The sequence below is a fragment of the Sarcophilus harrisii genome, chromosome 3 (assembly GCF_902635505.1).
Source record: "Sarcophilus harrisii chromosome 3, mSarHar1.11, whole genome shotgun sequence".
Taxonomy (NCBI): Eukaryota; Metazoa; Chordata; class Mammalia; order Dasyuromorphia; family Dasyuridae; genus Sarcophilus; species Sarcophilus harrisii.
Genome location: NC_045428.1, coordinates 288,230,777 through 288,251,794, shown reverse-complemented (window position 1 = coordinate 288,251,794; position 21,018 = coordinate 288,230,777). Strand labels below are relative to the sequence as shown.

Here is a 21,018-nt window from a genome sequence, read left to right as displayed (position 1 = left end):
CAGTTTCAGCCCCCCAACAGCAAAGACATGCAGCTTTCATTCCCATTATGGACTTATTAATTAGGTAATTGCTAATTCATTAAGTAAGGTGATCGGTTCCTCTACCTCAAAGCCTCAAAAGAAAGTTCCCTTTACCCAGAAGACCCACAGAAAGCTGCACATTTGAAATCATATGAATAATACTGAAAACATGAAAAAGTGATAGTTGTCACTGATTGAATAATAGAAAAATAGCATAAAGAAACAAACAGAAGAACCATTAAAACATTTCAATTTGGGGCCACAGAGAATAAAATAATAGACACTGAAGGTAACACATCATTGCAGTATAGGATAATAATTAATGGGCTTGCTAAGAGAAAAACTAAAATATGTCTAACATACTCAATTTTAAAAGGCAGGAAGTAGATAATAACTTTTAAAACGATTCCCTCAAAATTAGACAAAAGCAGATAGAATGTTTGATGTACGTAGATAAGTTTTAGTTACCTATACACCAAAAGACACCTAACGCTTGTACATGTGCAAAACTGAAACAACAGAAATTATACTGGCAGGGGACTCTATTGACTGTAAGAAATAGATAATAGAATATTTGCATAAAGATCCCATTATGCTCCTGTCCTTTAGAATTTGAAGTTAAAATGTGTTACCAAACTTGCAAATTCATGAAATGAAATAAAAAACACACCGGTAGCAGTTATTCATAGGAAATGAATTCTTCTATATTTTTTTAGTGTTCTGAATATTTGAAGCTATACAATCCATTTCAATTTCATAAATATTTGTTAAGTGCTTACTATGTGCTAACTTCTGTGATAAGCACAGAGGATGCAATTAATAAAAAAGACAATTCCTGCCCTTATGGAACTTACTACCTAAAGGGAGAGATAACACACTGAAGGAGGAAGAAAAGTAGGAGTGGAGGAAGGGATAAGACAACTGAGAGTATCCAGAGAATGCCAACTTTTTCTGTTGAGTTGAAACTAGTCAGGTTAGCAGATTCAAGGTGGAGAAATATGTATGTGTAGATAGATAGGTAGATAGAGAGGTAGTTAGATAGATATACATACAAAGATACAGACACACACACATATATAACAGCAATAAATAAGGCACTGGAATAAACTCAACACCTACACTTTGACCTTTTGACATTAAGAAGAAACTGAAGACAAGAAAAAAATAGGTAAGAATTTTCTACATGATCTTTTCCTTTGTCATTTGTATAAAAAGGAAGTCCTAGGAAATAACTATGCATTGAAAGCTCCCTAGAAACTTAATTTAAAAAAAAAAATTCCAGCTCATTAAAATTTTCATTATCCTGACTGTGCATAATAATGTTACACACAGACTCAATCTTAACTTATAGCTACTTTTTCCAAGTATCTCTTTTTGTAACCATGTCTCATTGCACTTTTTGTCAGTCCCCTTCTAATTAACTGCTTTCCTCTGTAGGTAGGAAGCATGGGGCATAGTCATAGAAAGCTAGCCTTGGAGTCAAGAATCTCTGACTCTTGACATGTACTGCTCTTGTGACTCTTGTCCTGTCATTTAGCCCTAGACTTTTAAATTGAACTAATGGAGCCGATTTCTCTCTAGAACTTTCCCTGCCACCCTAGATATTTAGCCATTCCTCCATTAGCAAGTTATCATCCTAATGCATGTCTTTGTGATATTGCAAAGAATCAGAAAGCTGGTTCATATTTTTTTCATTTCTTATCACTAAGTAGACATAATTTTTCTTTCTTCTCATTATAATCTTTTAATCTTTTTAACCCCAGCAGCTAGCACAGTCCCTGTCACATAGTAGGCACTTAGTAAAAATTGATTAATTAATAAAATAACTCTTCAAGTAAAAGACACATTTAGACTGAAGGGATTAATTTAAGATCAGTGGAAGGTCTATTAAAGAGGATTAAGGGAAAGAAATAATATTAAATAATTAAATAATATTCAAAATCTTAGCTAACATTTAGATAATGCTTTTAAGTTTTACAAGTGATTTACATATATTATCTCTGAAAGGAGGGAAAAGAAGGAGTTTCCTCCTTGCATCTTACAATGTCAGCATAGCCTTAAGACTTGAACATCTACACTAATCTTGGTAATAGAGAGCTGAATAAGTGGTTTCTGTAAATAGCTGTAAGGTGATCATTTCTCAGGGCAAGGCCACAGAAACAACCAAGCACGTGCCATGTGTGACTAATACTCACTGCCTGTATCATGAGCCACACAATTTTAATACTGAAGATAATGAAAAGTATTGGGATAGAATTTTTACCTTATAAATAAAAGATGCAATCTTTGTATTTGCTGTAAATCTGATCTGTTTCTGTAGAAAATTGTGTCCTAGTTTGAATCACATCAGCAGAAGGGGAAATGCAGAGATAATGACTTTGTGTCACTTATAAAATTTACATTTACTTCTTCCACCATTGATGCTAGGTATTTCAGAAACTTTTTTTTCATCTGACCATCATTTCCTTCTTCAAGTCTGATCTCATCTCATTTAGTTTTCCTGGGTTTTTGTATCTTCCTGGTGACACTGCAGTGAAATAAGACTATTATTCATTGGTTTGAGGGGTGGGAAGAGACAAGAGAAGGAAAGAAACACTAAATGAAATTTCAGTTTGAGCCAGAGCATTTATATGGGACTTCATTGTTCTTGAACTGTTTCAAGACAGAAAAATTAAGTTGGTGCACTGAGGCAAAGTTTAGGGTACAATCTGCATCTTTATATTCCATATATATATTCCATATATATTTATATTCCAGACTTTTTGGTAATCTGATATTCCAGTTCAATAAGGCTTGAAAAATTAAAATAATTTTTGATATTCAGCAATATTCATTATTCATATGTACATGTGTATTTATATATATATAATATATGTATATATACACATATATATGTATGTATTACATATATATGTGTATATATTACATATATGTGTATTTATATATGTATTTGTAAGGCATAATACATACATATGTAATACATAAAACCTCTTTTTAAAAGGGATATAGTCAATCAGTTGTAGACAGCTGGTTTAGTAGTTGATTTCTGAATTTGCATTTAAGAAGATGTGATCACAGTAAGGCAAATATTAACCTAAAGAAGGAAAAAGTATAAATTGTCTCTTTAATTCTTTACAATTAGATTCCCAGGTTAAATAAGCAGAACCAAATTAAAACAGAAAATGCAGAATTGAGCTTTTTTTTTTTTTTTTTTTTTTTTACTTTTTTATTTCTTTTTAAAAAGATTTGGATCAGAAAACAATTCTTTTAATCTCTGGTTTGGTTTCTTCAATTAGAGTCATACCTTTTAAAAATGTGCATAAATTGTTTATGAACTAATTAATTTGTGATTTAAAGTCTACATTTTTTGTAGAGTAGCTGGTTCAAAACAATTATCAATAATAATAGGGATGTTCAGATTGTCATTGGATCAAATCCTTATTGTTTAGAGAATAAGACATAAACTTTTCAGTCTGGCATTCTGAAACTCTCCACAATCAGACTATTAGCCACCTTTTCAGACATATTTCATATTACGCTAAATATATTTCCATTCCAGCCATATTGATTTCCTAGCTATTTCCTGTATTTGACTTGCAGTTTTCCATTTCCATGCCCTCCGCTTAGAATGCCCAGCTTCTTTCAAGACTCAGTCTAGATACTACCTCCTCCTTAGAACCTTTCCTAGTATGGAAATTTTTATTGCTTTCTTTGTATTTGTTTACATATATATATATATATATATATATATATATATATAGTATATAGGCACTATGAAGTCATGGGGTGATGACTAACCTTGGAATACACGGGTTTAAGACTTCTGTCAGATACAGATTATCTGAGAAGGCTCCTTAACCCTCTCAGTATTCTAGATATTAGAGAGTTCAATCAGACTGAGTCTTTGTAGACATTTCCCTTCTGGGAGTTCTTTATAAACTCTGGATTCTGGATTGAATAATTATGTTATACCTTCCTAATAGAATGCATATTTCTTAAGGAAGCAACTATTTTTTCTTTTCGTCATCATATCTTAACATCTGCCAAAGCACCTTGAACATATTAGACACTTAATAGTTTGTTGAATATTGAAAAGCATCAATCACTGTTTTTATGCAATCTACTATCACCAAATAATTAAAGTTAATGATTTTGGACATGCTTTCATTTTATTTTCTGACTTTACTTGTCCTCGATTCATAGAATGTTTATATTAGCTTGGGATAAGAGGGTGCTTTCAAGATTATCTAACTTAACTCATTCATTTTACAGATGAGAAAAGTGAACCTCCCAAGAGGTCAAATGACTTGCATAGGACCTTACAGCAATTTAGTGACAGAGCTGTGACTTGCCTCAGGCTCACTAGGATTTTTTTTTTTTTCATTTACTATGAGTTATTCTTTCTGGCTAATCTTCTTTTTTTAAAACTCATCTTCCTGAGTTCAAATCTGGGCTCAGACCCTTCCTAGCTAGGTGACCCTGGCAAGTTACTTAATTCTCTTTACCTCAGTTTCCTCATCTGTAAAATAATCTAGATAAGGAAATGGCAATCCACTCCAGTATCATTGCCAAGAAAACCCTTAAAACACACAAAGAGTTAAACATGACTGAAACATTTCAACAATATCAACTATTCTTTCTCAAAAGTCTCAAAGCCCTTCACCTCAGTTCAGATGAAAATATAGCAAGTTGGCACCCTTGCCTTCTCTGAAGTTCAGTAGATGTTAATTGATGTGATTTGATTTGTTTTTCTTTAATCAAAGCTCTGTGGCATAATCTGGTTGGATTGGAAAATAGGCCAGAAAATTGTTAGAGGAATTAAAGGTTGTAAAAGACACCCAAATTTAAGATATTACAATAGTATTAGAAAAATAGCATAATATGGTAGATTGGGAGTCCTCCTTCAATGCAAGAGGACCTGGGTTCATGTCCTATTTCTGATACTTACTGGTTTTGTGACCCACATCAATCAGTTCATTTCTTAACATCAGGCAAATTAACAGAATAGTTGCAGATCTATTGCAGTAGAGCTTCCTCATTGGGGAGTTTGCTACTCCTGATGAAATAAGATCTGGGCCCGGAATCAAATAGAGCCCAATAAAACATGTGAAATTTCAACTAAGGAGAAAACCACTGAAGATGATAAAAGGTCATCCAATTGGACAAATGAGTCAAACATCATTTTTTAGCATGTTGAAGGATAGCTCTGAATATATTCTTGGAAGAAAAACAAAGTAGCCTGAACAAATTCAACTCTGTCTTGGAAGAATGGTAGTCAGTCATATGTTGTTGTTGTTGTTATTGTTACTGTTATTGCTGGATAGATAGAGCTTGGAGCAACTTGGTTTGGGTATGGTCCAGATGGAAAGAATCTGAAAAGCAACCAAGATTTTGTTTAATTGTATATATGCAGAAAAAATATCAAAGTCTGATATTTCACAGATGTAGCTCACATTTATATAATGATTTACAAAACTCTTTACAATATTTTCCCATTTTAATTCTGGGATGTAAGTACTATTATTATCCCACAGGTACAGTGCTTGGCCCATAGTAAGCACTATATAAATGTTAGCTATCATCATCATCATTATCATCATCCCCTTTTTATAAATGAGGAAACTGATTTCCCCAAGATCACACAGTTAGTATCTGAGACTAGAATTATTGTTGGGTCTTGCTAACTACAGGTCCAGTGCTCTAACCATTACTATTTACTTAGCTTTTCTTATTAAAAAAAAGTTAACAATCTCTCTGCAGATTATTCCCAATCTATATATTCAGCCAAGTTTTTCCCTCAAGTTTCAAATCTGGATCATCTATAGATAATTGGGCATTACAAAATAGATGTCTTAAGAGACATCTTAAACTAATACTGAACTCATTATCTATTCCCCAAACCCCAAACCCTCTCATTTCCCAAACATCTTTATTTTTGTTAAAGGTACTACCATACCTCTAGTCTCCCAGGTTCATTATCTCGGCATTATTACTAACTCCTCTCTTTCCTTCCCTGTCCCCCCCATCCATTTAGTTGGTCATGCTCTATTTATATATATCTTTCAAATCTCATTCTTTCTTCTGTTATCTTAGGTCAGGTCCTCATTAGTTCCAGTATGGATTATTGCAACAATAGCTAATTTTTCTTCCTGCCTCAAATATCTCACTATTCTTAAATTCTATAAACTGCTGCCAAAGTAATTTACTTTAAGTGAACATTTGATTATGTGACTCCCTTACTCAGTCAACTCCAAAGATTTCCTATTATCAAGCAAAATATATAAACTCCTTTGTTCAACTTTTCAAGCTTTTCACAATCTGGCCACCTTCATTGGAATTAGTTCTCTGATATACTCTCCCTAACTGTTACTCATTCAAGATATTGTTTTTTTCTCTATATAGTTTTCCTCTGGTGATCCCAAGCCACTATTATTCACTCCTTCCTTACTTTCACTTCCAGAATGTGTGTCTTCATCCAGGATGCAACTTGAGTATCATCTTCTGCATGAAACCTTTCTTGAACTCCCAAATGCTAGTACCTTCCCTCCAAACTACCTTCCATATAATTAATTTGTAATTTGGTATTCATTCTTTGTATGAATTTCTTGTAAGTGGAGATTGTTTCATTCTTTGTACGGTTTCTTCACTCCCTAAGTGCCTGGGAGGCAGGATTCATGCTTTTTGACTGCCTTGTTGATTATCTTAGGAACTTCCTCTAATACCCTATTCTGATGCTCATTTGTCTGTAGAGGTGTCCCTGGCTATTTGTGATGATTTATCAGGGGAATGCAAACTCTAGTAGGTTCTGTCAAAATGGAATAATTCCAAATACCACCCCAGCTTAGATCATGTATCTGACTTCAAAAGATGGGCCTAAGGGCAAACAAGCTTATTACTAAATTGATTTTAATATGATAAATACTGCTGCCACAACCACCCTCATCCCCATTGTAGATTACTTGTCATTTGTATCCATGGGAAGGAAGTATCCACCAAATGCTTAATAGATGAGAAGGCAGCCTTGGATCCAGGAGAATTTTGGGTTCAGTCCCATCAGCACTGACTAGTTGTGTCTCGAGTTGTATGATTCCAGATTACATACTTAATCTTTCAGTGTTGTGTGTAACAAAGATGGAGGGCCAGTTGCATTTTAAACTCTAGAGGTCAACAGATATTAACCAGAGACAGGAGAAATTCTTTATCTTTAGGATGAGGTTATAATCATTTGATTTGAAAACTCTGGTTTGGCAGACAAGGGGCTGAGATGTTAAAAGAGTTTCTTCACTGAGTAGTTCACAGAAGTTCAGTTCTTAACCCTATCCCTTCCCTTGTTGACTTAGACTTAAGGATGTTCTGATTCAAAGGTGTCAAAACATAGGACCTGCAGCAGCATTTATCATAGGCTCCCAGTGTGTCAGAAACCAGAATAAAATGTAATTGATAAAGATTTAACAAAATAAATAAAAATATATTAGGACATAATTTGTGGTTTTCTAAGTCAATATCTTGTCCGGAAAAATCCTTGTAAAGGCTTAGTTAGTAACCTTAGACATCACCTTGTCAGTCATTTCAGTCATTCAGATCACTCTTTGTGGCCCTATTTGGGTTTTTCTTGGCAACAGTACTGGAGTACTTTATCATTTCCTTCTTCAGCTCATTTTATAGATGATCAACTGAGGCAAATGGGGTTAAGTGACTTTGCCTACAGTCACATAGTCAGGAATTGTCTGAATTTGAATTTGAACTCAGAAGGATGAGTCTTCTAAACTGTAGACCAAAGGCTCTTTTCACTATATCACCTAGCTGCCCTCTTTCATATGCTTGATGTCCTCTAGTTCAAACCTCTCATTTTACAGATGAGTTAACTGAGATTTGGAAAAGATTAATTAGCTTACCTAAGGTCACATAAAAAGTAAGTAATTAAACTTATATTCAAATATAGTTCTTTTTTGGAAACAAGAGCTGAATAGAGCACTGGGTCTAGAGTCCAGAAGACATGCTTTCAAGTCCAGCCAAATTCACTTACTTGTGAACCTAGGCAAGTTATTTAATATCTGTTTCCTCAGTTGGGGAATAATAATGGTACCTATCTCTAAGAATTGTTTTGAGGATGAAATGAAAATATTTGTTTAAAAAAAAAACACAAAAAGCCAAAAATGCTTAGCGAGTGATATATATATATCACCCAATTTGTGGCATGCACATATATAGTTACATATTACATATATATATATCCATTATATATATTTCCATTATATATATATATATATATGTATATTATATACATATATATCCATTCTTGTAGTTTATATGCCTTTGTCTTTAGAAAGTAGTAATTAATTAACGAGCACTTATTAATTCACTATTAAGAGATCCAGGTACTCTGTATAGAAGGTGCTAGAGATAACAAAGATAAAAAATTAAATAGTCCCTGTCATTAAGGAGTTAAATTCTGTCAGGAGTTCCAGGAAGCCAAGGATTAGCCAAATGAATGAAAATATTATTTCCTAAGGAGGGTTAATAACATCTAAAACTCAACAAAGAATAACCACAGGGTAGAACTTTATCTTTAGGGTGATGCTATAAATCCTTTAGTTTCCAAAAGGACCAGGCTTTCTCTTGTACCACAAATGAATAAAATGTGCCTCTCTAGAGACTAAGAAAATCTTTCCATTATGTTGAGGGAGAGCTCAGACAAGGTTATATATAAAATCAAGTGTATTAAATGAAATTGTAATTCATATAGATATATATAGCTATAGATATAGATTCAACCAGAGAATCAATAACGGCTTATTATTATTAGAATATGGAGAGAAGCAAAAACTTGATCCTTCCCCTAAAGGAGCTTATATTCTAATCATGGAGAAAATATGCAAATAGTTATGTCTGTACAAGATATTAACAGTAGAAAGGGGATGTTATCTCAGAAGGAAGGCATTGGAGGGAGAAAAGGGAAAAGATTTTAGCTGGGTATGGAAAGAAGCAGTAAAAATCAGCAAATGGAAATGAGGGATAGGGAGAATTCCAGGCAGGGGCCCATTGGAGTTTATTGAATCAGGAGCTAAAACAGTCAGACTGCATTAAGATAAGTCTCTCCATTGTGCTAAGAAAGTGCTCCAGAAGGGCATTAATTGAAGATAATAATTGGAAATTGGGTATAATAAAGAAAACTGGAATTCCAACATTTTGAAAAACCATTTTGAAGACTTTTTGAGAGATTAAAATATATATAATAGTCATTCTTGCTAAGGAACTTTAGGTTACAAGTATGTCTCACAGTTGTAAGTGGCAATCCTCTTATTAGAGGTTTAGTTTTCTATATTTGAAGAGGGAAATGAAAAAAACTGGAGAGTATTCAAATAAAAATTTTAAAAATCATTAAGAACACAGAAAGTAGGATTGATGAAGAAAGAGCAAAAGAGTTAAAATTATTTCATCTAATGAAAACAATAATTAAAGGAAATAAAGTTTGCTTCAGTGAGCTTACTTGAATGATTGTTTTAATGATGACACCAGTGCTATGAACTCTGTCTCCAAGTACAGAATTAAAGGAAATGACCTATATTGTTGTAAATGAGTACATAGCTGCCCTAAATCAGTTAAAATTACCTTCTCTAATTGCAGACAAAGGGAATACCTATCAGTTGAGGAATGGCTGAACAATTAAAGTATATGAATGCAATGTACTAGTATACCATAAGAAATGATGAAAGGGAAAGTTTCAAGAAACTTGGAAAGACTTGAATAAACAGATAAAGAATGAAGTGAATAGAACCAAAAGAACAATTTAGATAATAACAATGTGATAACATAAAGACAAATATTTTGGAGTAGTTAAGAATTCTGATCAATAGAAGTTATCCATGATTCCAAAACACCAATGAAAAAATGTATTTTCTACATTTTTGACAGAAAAAGCATGGACTAAAGGCAGAGAATGAAGGCTACATTTTTGGACAGGATTGATGTGGGAATTTGTTTTGTTTGAGCATGCATATTTATCACAAGGGTTTACAGGCGCTTAGTTAATTGTTTTTCTATCCCTCCTGCCCAGCATGGGGGGCGGGGGAGGAGGAGGAAGAAGAAGAAGAAGAAAAAAGAAAAAGAAGTATTTAGTTCCAAATAAAAGGAAAGCTAAAAATAAAGCAACAGGAAAAAAAAAAAAAAACTTACCCCTTCCTGGAAGGACTATATCCTAGAGGACTAAAATAACTTCTGGATGTGGCTACAGAATCTTTTTGATTTGAATCACTGACTTTTGAGGCATCGTGAACTATAGGAAAGGTAACAACCTTAGATATAGGGCATGGTGCCTGGGAAATAGTAGGCACTTGTTGAATGAGTATTGACTGAGATGGGCCTATGCTGTCCTCATTCCCCTACTCAAAAGAGAACAAAAGCTAGACTGGTGAGCTTAATAGTTGTTTTCTTCCTGATTCTAGAACAGAACATTAAAAAAGATGGATTGTGAGTGCTTATACTAGGGAGCACAGATTGACCATATGCCATCTTAGATTAATTTAAAAATGTCATATATTAGGGATGGACAAGATAGAAAAATGTGAAATGTCGGATAGCGTAATTAAATGGAAGAGCTACTGGGGGCCAGTAGCATAATAGCTTAGTGTTAGTTTTTACATAGATCTTGGCTTTACTCTGTTATTTTTCAACATTATTATCAGTGATATGAATGAAAAGAGGAATTACACCAAATAATTTTTGTTGTTTTTTTAGTTGTGTCCAATTCTTTGACTCTTTTAGGAGTTTTCTTGACAAATATATTGGAATACTTTGCCATTTCCTTTTCTAACTCATTTTTACAGATGAGAAAATTGAGAAGTGACTTGCCCAGAGTCACACAACTAGTAAGTGTAAGAGGCTGGATTTGAACACAGTTCTTTCTTACTCTAAATCTGACTATTCTATCCACAGCACCATCTGATTGCCCTTTAAAAAGATAGAATGTACAATATTCTCAATAGCTTCCAGTAATGGACCAATCTAGGGATAGGCACCTGAATTGAATTGTGATTTCGTAGAGGGAGCTCTCAGTGTGAAACTTCTACTAATTCAGATTGATATTTAGTAGTTTTTAGTTTTTGATAAGTACTTAGAGCACTGAGAGTGTCACACAGTCAGTGTGTATCAGAAGTGTGATTCCTAGATTACTGTAGCCCATTGCCTCTAAAAGGCCAAATTATAAGATTTGAAACTTAACAAGGAAAAGTATAAAACTCTACACTTAGATTTTTTTTTAAATTCTCAAAATTAACGTTTATATACTATGAAAAGGCTAACAAAATATTTTCCTTGTAACAGTCCTAATAGAGAAGTAGTAAAAATATTATTAGCCTCTGGTATTTTTTAGTATTATTATTTAGTATTATTTTACTTCTGGAAAAATTGAATCTCAGAGAGGTTGAGTGATTTACATAAGGTTATACAGCTAAAAAGCATCAAAGCTGATGTTAGAACCTTAATTTTCTATTTAGTCCAGTACTTCTTCCCTGCATGGACTTGTGCTTACACAGTAGACCATACCAACAAGACTTAGAAGTTTTTAGAGTCCTGTAAGGTTAGTTTGTTAGTATTGTGATATAGCAACCAAAAACCTAATATTATTTTAGGCTACATTAATAGAAGTACAGTGTTTAAAGTAAGAGTTCTTAATCTGGAATACATGAGCTTCTTAAACTTTTTTTATATGTATAAAATTTTTATTAAAATCCTATTTTTTTTTTTTACTTTATGCATTAAAAAGCATTATTCTAAGAAGGTTCTAAAGGTTTTACAATATTTCCTTAGGAATCCATTACACATAAACAACATAAAGAACCTCTAGTTTAGAATAAGGGAATTCTTCGTCTTACTGTATTCTTAACTATCCCTGTCACACCATGTTTGAAATAATTGTATTCAGATCCACAAACCACATTTTAGGGAAAATATTGACAAGTTGGAATCTTTAAAAGGAAGTATGACAAGGATGGGGAAAGGTACATGAAACCATACAATATCAGCATTACTTGATAATTGAGAAGCATGTTCAGCTTTGGGAAAATTAAAGAGAGATGACAATTGCCTTCAAATATGAAGAATTTTCATTAGAGGAAAGAAACCAGACTTATTCTACTTGAGCATAGAGAATAATACTAGGACCAATGGAAGAAACTTATAGAGGGAGACACATTTCAGTATAACAAAGAACTTTCTAAAAATTAATGTCTAAAAGTTCAATGGATTGCTTCTTGAAATAAGTCCCTTCATAGTTGAGAGTCATATTTGGAGTTTAGATGATCACTTATTGAGAATGTTGCACTCTATCCCAATCCCTTCAAATGGGCTAGTGCCTTCTTTTCCAAGGTTGTTTTCTGTCTATTTTGTTCAGATCCAAATCCATACTAGCTATAAGATACTGGGCAAGTCACTTAACCTCTTTGCCTCTATTTCCTTATCTGTAAAATCAATTAGAGAAGGAAATGGCAAAGTAATCCAGTATATCTGCCCTCAAAAAATCCACTGAATGATTGAAGAGCAGTAACTTCATGTTTATATTGCATGTGCCAAATTATATGGGAGCAGGTATACATATCAAGCCCTTGTATTGGCCTTACATCTACAGAGCACCAAAAACAATTTACCACCTCATCTCTCTAATGCCACATCAAACAGCCAGTAGATATGAAAGGAAAGAGAAAAGAGGGAATTAGAGAATGATAGTAAAGGTTATATAGTAGCTTTACATCTATTGGAGATAGATAGGTTTTGCCTTGTTTTCTCTTAAAGCAAGTTTAAAAAGTTATATACACACAATCCAGATTAAGATTTCTTAACCTTTTATATATCAGTAATCCTTCTGATCCATAAAGCCCCAATGAAGTTTAGGAATTCCTTCTCAAAATAATGTTTTTAAATGCATAAAATATTACATTGAAAGAAGCATGCAATTTTCTTCCATTCAATTCTATCAGTTCCCTGAAATCTATTTGCTATAAATAACTCTATGGAGCTCAAGTTAAGAACCCCTGGTGTAGGTATTTCAGGAAGTCAAATATTAAATATCAGGCTTCACCTTAAATTGACCAGCAACAGTTGTTGAGGCCATTTTTGCTAAGAAATATTTAAGTAATAATTTGTAATGAGAAAAAGAATCATGAAAGATGAGTCAATTAACTTAAAACAATAAGTATGAAATTTCTATTTTTCTATACATATACACATATATTTAATTCGGAATTTAACACATTATTGTTCAGTTGGTCAGACTTTTCTTTTCCCATAAACTATATTTCTGTCCTCCATTATCTCGCAAAGTCTGTCCAAGTTCATTTGTTGCTTCTATGATACTATCTATCCATCTTATCCTTTGCCATTCCCTTTTCCTTTGACCTTCAATCTTTTTCAAAATCAGGGCCTTTTCCAATGAGTCACAGTTTCTTGATTATATGGCAGAGCATTTAAGCTTCAGTTTCATTATTTGTGTTTCCAATAAATAGTTTGAATTTAACACATACATGCATATATACATATGTATAAATACATATAAATGTGTGTATGTATATATGTATGTACACACACAAAGTAGGACAGAAAAAGAGGAATATATACATAAAAATATATGTGTGTATGTATGTGCACACACACACACATATATATATATATATATATATATATATATATATATATATATATACATATAGTAGCTAGGTGGCACATGAGATAAATCACCAGCCCACCAGCCTCAAACAATTACTAGCTGTATGACCTTGGACAAGTCACTTTATCTCTAATTCAGTTTCCTGAACTGTAAAATGGGGATAATGGCACCTACTTCACAGAATTATTGTGAGGACCAATGAGACATTATTTGTAAAATACTTAGCACAGTGCCTAACATGTAGTAGGTACTATATAACTCAGATATTATAGTGATTATTAAAAAAAAAATTTTCTATTATATACAGCTTGCTTTTTAAAAACTATACATATATATATATATATATTTTATTTATAAAATAAATTCAGCATGTAATTTTCTTTTTTCTTTTGGCTGAGGCAATTGGGGTTAAGTGACTTGCCTAGGGTCACACAGCTAGGAAGCATTAATGTTTGAGGCCAGATTTGAATTCAGGCCTCCTGACTTCAGGACCGGCACTCTATCTGTTGCACCATCTAGCTATCTCCTCAACATGTAATTTTTAGAGCTCTCTTGATTCTTTACATTTCCCTCTGTTCAGTTTTTTAAATGTTTCAGTGACTTTTTTTTCTTCTTTTTCTGGGTAATATAATTGATAGTTCCTCTCTATTATCCAAATCCTGTCTCCTTTTCCTACACAGTACCCATGGGTATTTTTAAAAAAATAGAATAATTACTTCTCCAAATAGATCCTCTCCCAACTCACATTATGGAAGGTTTTAAATGCTTCCTCCATCCTCTCATTTCAAGCTGATCTTATAACCAAACTTAGTCTCACTAGTTTTAACAGAGACAGAAATCCCAATTCTGCTCTAGTAGTTTATTCTTTCCTCTTTCTAGAATAAAAGCTCATGTATTTTTCTCCTTTTTACTTATAGGTTCCTTGAATTCCACCATATAATAGTTTTTGAAAGACATAATAAATTACTTTTCTATACCCAATAATGATTGTGGTCTTGCTGTATCAAGAGAGTTCTGACTGTTTTAACAGTGCTTCCTTTGTGATGATGTTTCAAAAATTTGGATAAATGAAACTCTATAACATATCTGGAGAAAAAATGGAAAACTATTCCCAGTATTTTTGCCAAGAAAAGCCTAATTAGATCACAAAGAAGCAGGCATGACTAAAAGTGACTGAACAACAATAAAAAATTTATTAGAAGACCCACCTTCTATGGAAAAAACATGTCAACTAGCAGTGTGACCTTGGGTTAGTACTTAACTGCTCTTAAAAGTGAAGAGATTAGAAAAAAGTAAAGAGATTAAACTTGAAGAATACTGTAGAATTCTGTTGCCAAGTTATTATAGTCATTCAAAAAGTGATTTTTGTTCTTACTTATAGGAGCCTCTTGAAAACTTAATCATATTGGTTTAGGGAATTATGAATCTTCCTGATAAAGTGGTCCATAAAAGGCCAAGAATAAATTATGCTAGCATTTTTTTCCCATACAAACTTATATAAAAGATTGTATGACTTCAATTCTCTGTGTGTCAATCACAAACCTTCACATAATTTAACTGGTACATTGGGCTTTACTAACCAGTCAAAGAATAGATTTGTTCTTTAAAATTAGATGTGTGCTCCAGGCCAATAACAATTTATAATGAGAATAGTAATGAAAATGGATTTTTTTTAAATGTCAGGATAAGTTGGAGGGTAGAGTTGGCTAGTATATCATAAATTGATAAATTTTAGGTTATCTTCAAGGATATTGTAATGGATATGTGGGAATCTTTGAGATTTAGAGAAAGAATCTAGCTTTTTTTTCCCCTTCAAGTTCTCAAATTTCACCATTTGCTATTAATTCATCTCTGGGCACAAGTGAAAATTTAAAACCTTCATTAAGACACATTAACCCAAACAGCAATGATTAAAACAGAATATTAAGAATATCCATCATAATGTATCATTCCATTAGTGAAAACACACTTAAAACAATGACTTTTATGTAATTTCATGGCAAGGAAGGACAGACAAGGTTTTTCATAATTGAGACACCATAGCTTCCATTTCCCCACAGTTGGAATTTGGGAAGTATAAACTGAGCACATTTTCATTCAGTTGTTACTATCATAGTAGTAGATAGTTTTGAATTAGAGCATCTTTGGACTTCATCATTTAGAGGTTTTCAGACTCAGGTCACAACTTTGTATTTCATTTAGAAGAAAATTGATATTGATATCAATCAACAAGTATTTATTATATTATTATATTATATTCTAGAGACTGCACTAGACATTGAGGATACAAAGAAGATACATAAAATAATTCTCCCTCTCAAAGAGCTTGCATTTTAATGAAGGAAACAACATATAAATATATAAATAATAAGTATAGGAAACCCAGCTGTATGGCAGAGTGGATAGAGTATTGATCCTGGAGTCAGGAGGACTTAAGTTTAAATATGACCCCAGATACTTACTGTGTGACCCTGAGCAAGTCCTAATTATCTCCAAAATAATTTTTAAAAGAATACGTATGAAGAAAATAAAGAATAATTCTGTCAATTATCATTTTTGTCATATCTAGTAACCCTGTGGCATACAGGGCCATTATCGTTTACATAGGTTTGCTGTGGTAGTCTCACTGCATGAAAGATAATGTAGCCTGTTGGATACAGATACCTGACCTTGAAACTAAGTGTCCAAAGCACTGCCCTTGGCACATACTGAATATATCTATATGTTTTTATTCCTAAAGTCTATGTTCTAGAACAAAGAGCATCAAATAGCAGTTAAATCAGAATAAAATGTAAATGGGAAACATTTAACAAAGTGAATAAAAATATAATACAATGCAAATAATGTTAATTTGTGGTTTTCAAATCAGTGTACATCCTGAAAGGATCATTTCTATTTGAGATTGACGCTATTGCTCTAGAATGCCATTCCTTAAAGAGAACCTCTCAGGTTCCCCTATGCACATTGATGTTGATTTAATGTAAGGATTGAATAAAAAACTTGAAACTAGGGTGAAATGAAATGGGACTTTAAAAAAGGGAAAAATCAAGACTGTCTGGAAATATTCAGGGTAAAGAAACTTTGGCTGAGAACATGATTATAAAAATTTATGAAGAATTTTAAGGGTGGTGTTTAAATTAAATAAGAGTTCTTTATGGAAACCTTTGGTAACAACAGTTCTAAATGTTTTATTGCTTCAAAATATGTTACATTGCTCATCTCCTTATCCTTGTTTGACTTTTTTTTTAAGGTAATAGAAATCCAATGCTCTTCTGGAACAAATTTGGATACCAGAGTAATAAATGGTTGGAGAAGCCTTTAAATTCTGCTCGGTACAGAAGACGACAAGCCAGTGAAATCCCTTTCATCGTTCAGTGTGGCAAGTGTTGTCCACATGTGGCTGGTGAAGGAAGATGCTATTTTCAGTCAGCTTTGAGTTGTACCTGGTGGTAGACCAGTAATGGGGGTGACAAATGATTTACCACCATCTAGAGATCTGTTGTTGTTCCCTCTTGAAACTTCTTAGGGTGTGTCCAGCTGATGTCATAAAGCTGAGAATCAAGCTGGTCAGTTGAATAAAGCTCTAGAGAGCCCTCATAGCAATAGTGAAACCAGAGAGAAGAAGGAAATAGCCTTATATGACAGGGGTGATTAAGAGTTGATACTTTCATGGTTCCAATACTGAAAGTGCCAAATCAAATCAATGCCAAATCTCTGTTTCTTTGCAACCTAACTCTGTCAGCGTTTTATTTAATCATTCTATCCTTAGAAAATCCTTTTCCAAATGGCTCTTTAAGACTATATAAAATGTAATTGGGAAATATTTATTTAAAACATTTTTAAAAGACTATGTACACAAAAATAAATTGGAAATGACGGTTTAAAATTTTGATTCTCTGTTTATTTCCTTTACTAAAAAATGGTGCAAGGATATATTGCACATTTGTCAGTTTCTCTCTTCTAAATACTCTTGTCCCCCCAAAATGACTAAGAGACACCAGACCTTATACCCAATGGGAAGAGATTGTTTTTAAGTTTATGCTAGATGTAGGATCTAGCACATCCCTGACCCTTAAAAGTTACACAGGAAATTATAGTGACTGCTTAAATCAATCCATCTTTGGGCAAATTAGATTCGATTCTGCATCATCATTTTATGGCAGAGAAGGATAGTTTCCACACAAATTTGAGTAGAAAATAGCAGTACTGTGCACATTAAAACTTGGTCTAGATGTGAACAATTGGTATTGGGCAAAGAATAAGTTAGATACAGCCTAGCATTCTTCTATTGAATTTTGTCATTTTTTTTTTTTTTACTATAGCTGAGTTGAACTATTTTTTCCAGTTTCTTTTTTGTATGCAGCTAGCCTTAAAAACTAGCATGATACTAGCAACAGTTTTGAACATATTTGTTGGCTAAAACAAAAGATCTAAGTGTAATGATGTTTTACAAAAAGGAATAATATGAAAGAAAATGGTGCAGTCTTTCATATTGGAAGTATTATATATTAAAAACAAAGTAAAAGCGCATGTATGTTTTTACCTTCCCATTTAAGCTCCTTAATTTCTCTGTTCACATAATCACATAAGTCTGAAGACTTATAGGCAGGTATTACTTTAATTAAGTCATAGCTTGAGGACGCTATGGCACACAATTGAAGAGATTTTCTAAGACTGCCAAATTGAATACAAATGACTAATCATAAAGACAATTAACATTTTGATAATATTTCCCAAAATATTCCAATATAATATCTGTAAGAAGAAATTTCAAGTTTTATTATAATATACAATTTTGTCATGTTTTTTCAATGACATTCAAAACTTTCATTTTATCTCAGAAGGTAGATGAAATGTTTGTAAAAGAATTAATTTAAACAAAGTATTGACTTATATGGGTTTTAAAGCCCATCAGCTTCATCATCATTATCATAAAAATTTTAAGATTTTTCTGTAGTTACTTTGAACCAACCATATATGAATTAGTAAATAAATTATTGATTAAGGACAAAGTGGTTAAATGTCCTACTCAAGGTCCCACAGAAAGGAAGTGGTCAGATAAAAGATTTGAATCCAGGCCCTCCTGAAAATAAACCCATCCTTGTATTCCGCTGCCTTCATTCCTAACTACAATATGCTTCTTTGAAGTGATACTGTGTTGTAATTGATAGAGTCTATTATTAGGCATAGGAAGACCTGAATTTAAGTCCTATCTCTGACAGGTCCAATGGTCCAAAAGGACGAAAATATACAATTTGACCAAATAATATAATGCAGTTATATTTAATTCTCTATAGTTTCCAGGTGATTAATAACCATTCAAGATGAAATTGGGCTGGCTTTTGACAAACACATTTAAAGATATTTTTCTTTTTCTGTGGTAAATTGCTTTTTAGAAATTCCTCCAATCTAGCAGTAACACTGCAGTAATATCATAAATAATTAAGTGATATTTGATCACAACTTTATGTGATTATTCATAGATGATCCTCTTGAGTTTCTCTACCTAGATAATGCTGTCTTTTAGGATATGTTTTTCTGTTTGCTTTTTTCTCAGATCTTTGCCTTAAATGGAGAATTTTACCTTCCTCTGATGATTATAAGAAAAGAGAAAATTTGGGCAATTGGACCTGTGCTAATAATCCAAACATCTTGGAAAACAGGTAAATTTTGATAGCATTTGGTCAACTGCATAAAATTATCTTTTGTTAAAATAAAGTTGTCATGCTGAAAAAATTGATAATTCCTGTGAGCTTCTTTTTAATAGGACCAATGTGGGGACTTTCATTTCCATCAACTGTTTTATCTCATCTTGCAGGAAGCACATAAGAGGAAGAGAATCATTCTCAAAGCTGCATTAATTCTGTCTCTTTTACAAATCAAAACAGTGTCACTTGTGATAAGAGACATCAGTTAAATTTAGCAGTGTTGACAATTAAAGTGATGGACCTTAAGATCTAAAATAAGTTTCTTCTTGTATTTATAATTTTTTTATGAGCTGACAAAATATTGACTATCTTTTTCCCATAGTTATCAACAAGAAAAATGCTTACAATGGTGGTAAGAGCTGTAGGAATTTTTGACCATCAGGCTGGTTAATAAAGGGATGGTTAATATACAAAGAGTATTTGTGTGTTATTTCCTATCACTCCTTATGAATAGAACAGTCAACTTCTGATGATGCTTTATGATAAGATTAATAGCCAGTGAGGGCCCAGTCAGCAAAGCATATTGTATATAAACATGAAGGGAAAACCTGAGCATGCCCTAAAGATTGGGTCCTCATTTGCTATCCCCCTCTCATTGTAACTTAAAAATCTTTTTCGGCCTTTTTAAACTCTTTTACCATGGCAAATAGTAAAGTATTCACTTCCTTACTTCTTCCTTCCTTCCCTCCTTCTTTCCTTCCTTCTTTTTTTTAAAAGTTTATTTTATTTTCAACTCAGAAAACATTTTCATAACATAATAGCATCTTATGAAGGATTATTGTAAAACTTAATTTTGTTTTTTTTTCATTTCTATATTAACTTCATTTTTTAAAAAATTTTAATCGCCTTTTATTTACAGGTTATATGTATGAGTAACTTTACAGCATTGGCAATTGCCAAACCTCTTGTTCTAATTTTTCCCCTCCTTCCCCCAACTCTCTCCCCCAGATGGCAGGATGATCAGTAGATGTTAAATATATTAAAATATAAATTAGATACACAATAAGTATACATGACCAAACCGTTATAAAACTTAATTTTGACTGTTGGTACTACTGCCTTCAGCTGTTTGGACATAGGAGAACACCATCAAATGAGTCAGTATAGCTAATTATTATTTAGCATCCCAAAAAGATTTTTGCACTTTGTAAGAACTGAAAGATGACCAGATTTTGTATTAAAGTAGAATATAAATTTATCACCTTTTTTTAGGGAACCTAAATCCATACTACTACCTATTAGTGAGTCAGAAGCATCCATTCAGAGATCTTTGTCCCTTCTCCAGAGATCAGATTCATGAAAGGAACTAATGGTCAGAGGCACTGGGAGTGGTCAGTATAGATATTGTAAATGGTAAAGTGATAGATCCTGGATGTCGTTTTAAACAAATTTAAATTATACAATTAAATTTAAAAAATAATATTTTTAAAAGTTATAAAGATCATTTTATGAATTTTTGGGCAGGTTTGAGGATTTTTTTGTGTTTTTTTTCCTTGAATCAACTCATTTTTGAAAAGAGCAAAGTGCATCACAGTTGGTCATTATATAATCTTGTTACTGTGTACAAAGTTCTATTTCTGCTGACTTCACTCGGCATCAGTTCTTTCTAAATCTTTCTAGGCTTTTCTG

General features: G+C 32.7%; 1 protein-coding gene across 1 annotated transcript in view; it reads left to right on the top strand.

Annotated features, from left to right (window-relative positions):
• Positions 1-21,018, top strand: part of MORC1 (MORC family CW-type zinc finger 1) — a 179,785-nt gene that overhangs the window by 85,061 nt on the left and 73,706 nt on the right. Inside the window, exons 16-17 of the mRNA XM_031961278.1 lie at positions 16,932-17,060; positions 19,239-19,344. Coding sequence (XP_031817138.1) covers positions 16,932-17,060; positions 19,239-19,344 — 235 coding nt within the window. The remainder of the gene's footprint in view (positions 1-16,931; positions 17,061-19,238; positions 19,345-21,018) is intronic.